General features: G+C 40.4%; 1 protein-coding gene and 1 long non-coding RNA gene across 2 annotated transcripts in view; one reads left to right on the plus strand and one right to left on the minus strand.

The window, feature by feature from the left end:
• LOC146481914 (uncharacterized) overlaps nt 1-7,068 on the minus strand; it is a 147,104-nt gene that overhangs the window by 96,466 nt on the left and 43,570 nt on the right. The gene's annotated exons all lie outside the window — the stretch shown is intronic.
• Nucleotides 2,644-7,033, plus strand: LOC146481921 (uncharacterized). The gene is made up of 2 exons (XM_085107989.1): nt 2,644-2,935; nt 3,065-7,033. Exons 1-2 carry the CDS (start codon nt 2,873-2,875, stop codon nt 4,592-4,594), a joined length of 1,593 nt encoding a protein of 530 aa, XP_084964115.1. The 5' UTR covers nt 2,644-2,872; the 3' UTR covers nt 4,595-7,033.

The raw sequence follows: 7,068 nt of genomic DNA on the forward strand, positions 1-7,068 counted from the left end.
AGTTTGGCAAATATTTTCTTTTAGTGTTAACCAACTCTTGACCTTAGCGTTTCATGCAATCTGATTGGTCCGTTTTCTCCGAACATTCAACATTATCGACCTTCCACAGAGTTAGAGAATAATTGTTCATAATGGGCCAAACAAAACGTGTTTTTTGTTTCCGGGCGAAAATCTTGATTACCAAACGACAAGCTTGAACAGTATTCCAGTACCATTCGTTATGTGTTTGGACAACTTATTGAAAGTTGCCGCCATTTTAAAATAGCCTGCTCTACTCTGACTTCTCACTATCATCTCTTTCAAGTTAGGAGGTGGGCACGTGACTGGGGAGCACAAAGGTTAATGGGAAGGTTGTTCTACTCCTTCCCATCAACCCCAGCACCAGGGGATTCAAGAATAAGTGAAAAGACTGGAGACGAATCGGAAAGCTTTCGTAGTCGCAGAACGTGTTTTGACCTTTTGACAGCTATATATTATTTAACTCAAAATTTTCTGACGGGTGAAACGAGAGTTGCAAAATTAAAGTGCCTGCCCTCGCAGGCTAGAAAATCAGGGGGATACAATGAAATCAGTAAACTGAATGTTAGCCTGTAAAATACAACAGTATACAACTATTTGTCGTTGAGATTATCAAAGCATGTCTGTAAATACAGAACTTGTCCGGTACACTTCTACACGCTGTTGAACGTTATTCGTTGTTGTCGACCGCTTTATTTGGATTTGTTGTGGTTATTATTTTTGTTGTTTTCTAATTTCTTTTGGTTTGTTGTGTTCTTCAATTTCTCCGCGTCCCATTAGCCAATTGTGCCTGGAGGTATTAGACAGTTGGGTAGCCTGCGTGCAAAGCAAAGGAAATAGGGGACTTCTGCTTGCAGGCTAAGATGCGGACTGGCAAAATTGTTTTCATCTGATTTTTTTTATGAATCCCTGGTTTCCAAGAACGTCTATTTACTATCCACCTGAACCGATTCAGTTAAAAGAAAAACGTAGCCGTAGGGGAGAAGGAGCGCTTAGAAGCTCTCCTTCTTCCCTCCCTCCCCCCGAGGGCTTGCTCGCAGGCTAAGAAAAGTAGTTACTAGGGATACAACTTCGTTCCCAGGGCCCTCTTCGTTGGGCTACAACCTCGTTCCCAGGAGGAAGAGAGAAAACCCTGGGAAAGAGGTATTAGTAGGGGTATTAGTAGGATATGATTGGTGGCGGTTGCTCGGCCTATCTCCTTGGAATTGTATTGTGCTGAAATCAGCACACAAGCTGTAACCTTGCTGGGCTGTGGAAAAACCTGAAGAACTAAATACGAGATTTCAGCTCTTGCAACTTTGACATGAAAAGAGTGTTAGATTGTACCCCAAAGTCCTACGGCGACAACCCGATGTAAAAAAAGTAAACTTAATTAAAGGAAGCCAGTCTTTCCTTGTCAGTATCGCCCTAGAAGACTATAGGCGAAGAAGGTAATAACTGGTTACAGTATCTAATTTCGTCCCTTCCTTTTTTCCTTAGGGTCAGTTTCTGAAATACCCTGAAGAAAAAAGGCCAATATCGGAATCAATATATCTCCATAACAAAGAGATCAGCTTGCCATTTTTATATTATTTGTCAAAAATTTTATAATTTTTGGTACCATATATGTCAAACTGAACCCTTGAAAACTCTCCCCCTTTTTAGCCAAAAAATGTTCTGTTGTTTAGCAGGCAAAACCCATATGGTCAAAATTTGCACTTTTTAGTACGAAACCGCTGGAAATAGTTTTGTTATAAATGGCTACTCTCCTCCCAGCATGAAGATCGGTTCGATCAGCATAAAAGTCAAATTGATGCGCTTAAAAACACATGTCAATAAGACCACAGGATTCTGAACAAGATTTGAAATTATTTCACTACTCTTGTTTTGCAGGTGTGCCGTGATAGACACAACATCGTTAGATCAACAAGAACTTTATCGAAGTACAACCTAAACAAAACGAAAGTATAGCGCTTTGGCAAGTGTCAGTACATGAATGAATTTAAGTTGGCTTCGAGTGAAGCCATTAGCAAAATGAGCGCCGCCTTTTAATTAAACATTTTCGGTGAAATAGGGCCTTTGTATAGTGTTACATATTTTAAGAAGCAAACATCACACAACGGATACTTTGAAATGCCTCAAGCCTTTCGATAACCTCCCACGCAATCGCTTTTAGGGGTTAGGAGTCCCCTACAAAGACTGCGTGGGATGCTAGGCTTTCGATCGACAGCCAAAAAACATTTTGTGTTCCCCTATCAAAGATGAAATTAAATTGACCTAAATGGCTTCATCCGAGTCCCTAGATGGAGTCCTTGCAAACTTGTTAATCCTTAAAGATATTTATAATTCCACTTTATAAACACGATTACAGAGGTCTTTGAGGTCTTCTCCACAATTACCATAATTGAATACAAAAAAATGACAATTCTGAAATTGATAAAAAAGCCGACTTTTCAGAGTGAGGAATAGCGGAACTTTTACCGTAGGAATTTTGAATTCCGCCACTACTGTTGATCAGTTATAATCAGAAATCACCCACATCTAAAACAATTTGTGTAATTTGGATTACATTAGATACCATTTTCTCGAAAAGTAAATTTTAGCTTTTTTTGTTTCTCGCTCCTCCGAACGAGGCTTTTCCTCGCTGACAGCTGAAGCACATGGCTTTCATTTACAATTGCATACAGAGCTGTCAATCAAATCAATCAGTTCGCTCGCTGATTGGTCAATGTCGAGAAACCATTTGAATGCTTCTGTAAGCAGCTGTCCTCCCGAACTAGTCGTTGTCACAAAAAGTGTGCTCGCGATGTGTTTTTACTGTCTCGCACGCTCACAAAATGCTTAGTAAAGGCAATCAGCGCAGAATTTCCACGTAATGACCGCCATCACAGTACATCGGGGACAAATGGAGTATATTCAACCGCCGCAAAACTCTCAGGTTAGTAATCAGTGTCTGTTTTATTGTGTCGCATTGCATTGTGCTTTGGAACGGAGTACATGCACTCATCTTCTCATATACTCACACCCCCTTTCTTGTGCCCGCCCACAAAACGCTTTTAATCGACAGGAACTCCAACCCTCTCCTCTGGCATTGCTAGCTGCGACTTGTAGTAAGATCGGGCAAGGTTTTGAAGCGCCGAACACCGTGTTACAAGCGCCGATCGATCAGCTTTCACCCCAGCAAGAGTACCCAAACTCGTGGGCTTCGGAACATGTCGTTTCATCTCACGCGAATGACAGTTTGTATCATTCTAATGCAACGAACATTCTGCAAGCGGAAAATAACGCCAGCGCGGGTTTATATACCTCCATAGGCCAGGTGGATCAAGGGCAGATGTACTACACAGCCGTTACAACAAGTCCCGCAAGACAGAACGTGTGTACATTGTCGCAGCAACCCCTCGTGTCAAGCGCCAGTGAAGTCGTTTATACTCCTGAGTATGATTTGAGTAAAGCGGTCGATTCAGGCGCTTGGACCATAAAAACAGATGCGGGGGAGGCTAATTCTGCGATCGGAGCTCAGTGGTGGCAGGGAAAGCCTTTGTCTTGGGCCAAAAATACGAGCAGCCCTTCGCCTCAGTATGTAGTGTCGTCGCCGACTTACTCGGGAAATAACGACGTAGGTATTTCTATGATGCAACAGCAAACTCAGGAAGCGTCGGATAGCGCGGCGCAAAATCCGGCGTATGTTCAAGTCACAAGAACTCCTCAAGGACAGATTATTTTAACGCAAGAAAGTACAGAACCGAATAAATGGCTGTCTGCGGGAACGGTAAATGTGATCGCGGCGCCCCCAAACGTTACAAACGGAAACGCAACTATTCAAGTACAGGCAGTTCAAGTCCAACCCGAAGCCCCCCAAGAAACACAAAATGTAAACATCGCTGCAGTTAACGTCAGCCCTTCAAGCAATCGTAGGCTTCGCCGCGTTGCCTGTACATGTCCGAATTGCAGGGAAGGCGAAGGAAGGACAGCGGATGGCCGAAAGCAACATATTTGTCATATACCGGGCTGTGGGAAGGTTTATGGGAAAACATCGCATCTTCGAGCGCATCTTCGCTGGCATACAGGCGAACGGCCGTTTGTTTGTAACTGGTTGTTTTGCGGAAAGAGGTTTACTCGTTCTGATGAATTACAGCGACATCGCAGAACTCACACGGGCGAAAAGCGTTTTGCGTGTAAAGAATGCGGCAAAAGATTCATGCGGAGCGATCATTTATCAAAACATGTGAGGACACATTCGAACGGAAAGACCATGAAAGCCAATTCAGTGCAGTCCGTGGAACCCATTCCAATTCGACCCATTCCGCAACAAGACCTTCATGTACAAAACATACAGGCGGCTATGGAACAGCAAACTGCTGATATAAAAAATCCCGAAATAGTGCGATCCGGCGTTGTTGAAGTGGATCTACCTGGTGTAGTTGCTGTGGATCAAAATCAACTGAGTGAAAATGAATACTTCACAGGCGAGGCGACCGAACACTATCTCAGCGACATGAGTGTAGCGCATGAGTTTGTTGCCGTGCGAATGGATGGAACGCAAGGGACAGCCATTTTAGTGTCGCAAAATCTTAACATGGAACAAGGTGTATAGTTTATTTTAAAGTTTAGCTAGTTCATATGAACCGTCGAAGTACGTAAACAAATCATTTTTTTGCTCATGATATTCTGGCAATCGAGACATTTAAAGCAATCACTCGTTCGTCTGTATGTTGAAAAATATGAGGGTTTTTAAACGGCGAAAAAGAACCTCTCATCGATCGGGTGTCAATTTCATTGGGTTTGAAATGTACATGTCGATAATTTCCTAGTTAGGTTCATTCGAAATATATGCTAATTAGGTTTCTTTTGCGTGCGTTCGAATTATTTGGATCTTTGCCAAATAAAAATGGTGTTTGCATGTATACATAATTTTGTCCATACTGTATATATTTTAATATGATACAAGCAAAGTAATTAGCCCCTCATTTCATGGGACAGATCTTCAAACATAAGTAGTTGATCCTGATAGTACGGTATTTTTCCCTGAGGGAGTACCAGGAATTGCAAATATTGAATTATTTGACAAAGGATTAGGGGAACTTGTCAACTTGTTTCTGTTATAAAAGTAATCAAGTATCTTCTTTCAAGCTCTTGTTTAAATTATTTATTTTTTCAGCTGCTTCCAATAGTCTGAACATGAGGTTTAAAATAATTTAAATATCACTTCTAAATTTTGAGCTTACCACTCATCAAATATTACTTCAAAAAACCTCATAAATTCTGATCTTACCACAGCGTTGAGCTAAGTTATAATAGAGAACAAATGAAATTTGCTAAAGTATGTTCACAAATGTCATAGAAACAAAATAGTAATAATAATTTATGTCTAACATTTAGGGGGGAAAATTTTTATTGCCTTGAGTATTAGATGTAGATGTAGAATATAGCCAACTTCTTTTAAAACCTGGTGTCCACCATGAGTAAAGGAAACGTAAGGGAATGAATTATAACCAACCATCTCAATGTGTTGATTCGCTACCCAAACAAATAAACTTAGCAAAATTTCATCTCACTTTTGTTATTGAGCCCAAAAAAACAAAACGTTGCCGTTAGACATCATCCCATTTTGTTAAGTGGCTGTCGCGTGGCACATCGCTTCTAGTAATACTCATTTCTTATAATTCATGTGTTGGTCACCCACCCCAGACCTCCTGATGTTGCTCGGTTAAAAAGTGACGATCTGGTGGTCACAAATTTGAGTCCCAGTCAGGGTGGTGAAATTTTTTTCGTTTTTCCTTTTTTTCCCTTTTCAAAAGCTAAGCACTTTCAAGGTTTCAAACAATATTGCAAAAAAAAAATTAAAATAAAAAATGCGGCAAATTCAACGGCTATGCAAAGAAAGCTAGGAAAGAGGGTTTTTACCCTATGAATTTGGGGTAAATGTGAAGAATCGCTTGTAACTCGGTGACTTTTGGAGGCGCTGGTGGATTTTATTCCGGACATCCACAGGAAATTGCAGCAAAGCTGAAAGTGGGTTCTTACCTGCTTCAGCCAAAAAAGCAGAATGAAAGGGAAGAACGGCGACAGTGCAAAGTTTATTTTTACATTTACGGCTGTAGTTTTGAAGTGACTTTTCCTTACAAAGTTAAAAAAAATGAACATCAGGTTCTTACTTTCAGATACTGAGATTGGCCTACCTCTATTTAGACACTAACATTCAGGTGGGAGGAGCACGAGGGACTAAGACTATTAATTAGCTTGATTGCGCAAAGAAAAAAAAAGGTAAAAAAAATCTGGCAAGCATATAACGGGACAGAAATTTGACCGCTTATTAAGCCTTTATGGCTTTCTTGTTGGATTTCAATTGATTCCGGTGGATGCAAATATGTTTTAAAGATAGAGTATGAGTAGAAAGAGGGGGCAGCTGCAACCCACCCCCTGGATTTTTGCTGTTATATTTTGGAAATGCCCGTTACGTTTACATACTATATATAAAGATACAAAGCTAAATATTATGGGTTGTGGCTAAGGGATAAGCAAACAGATGCTGGAAACAGCAAAATATCCTCCTAGGCAATCTTAAGGGGCTGTCATCTCCCCCCTCCCCCCCTACCCCACCCCTTGTATGTCCCAGGGTTAATATAATCCTTGTGTGAAAGTCAAACCTCTAACATGAATCAGATTTTGTTTATATCTGAGAAAAGCAGAAATGTCTCGAGTTGTTTTTGGAAACGATTCATGGATATCAAACAACCTAATTATCATACAACGTTAAACCCATGACAGCCAAATACAAGTTTTAATCTAAGTATCCAGCAAAGTTTCATCATGTATTTTATTTGTTTGGCTGCATCTCTAGATAGAGGTTTGTATATTTGTAGATATACACTTCTAAGTTGGCCTGGGTGGGGGTGTAATTCTTTACACCCATATATTTTTACTTGCATTATAATATAAACATTATAAATAGCTTTCTTCAGACTATTGTATATTTGTAATTTTTAACTGTTTTAACTATTTTTATGAACTTAATAAAGGGATCATGTACAAAGTGATGCTTCCTTTTCCTTCCAGTTTTTGCGATAC

The sequence above is a fragment of the Pavona decussata genome, unplaced genomic scaffold, assembly GCF_977016875.1.
Source record: "Pavona decussata unplaced genomic scaffold, jaPavDecu1.1 SCAFFOLD_48, whole genome shotgun sequence".
Classification (NCBI taxonomy): Eukaryota; Metazoa; Cnidaria; class Anthozoa; order Scleractinia; family Agariciidae; genus Pavona; species Pavona decussata.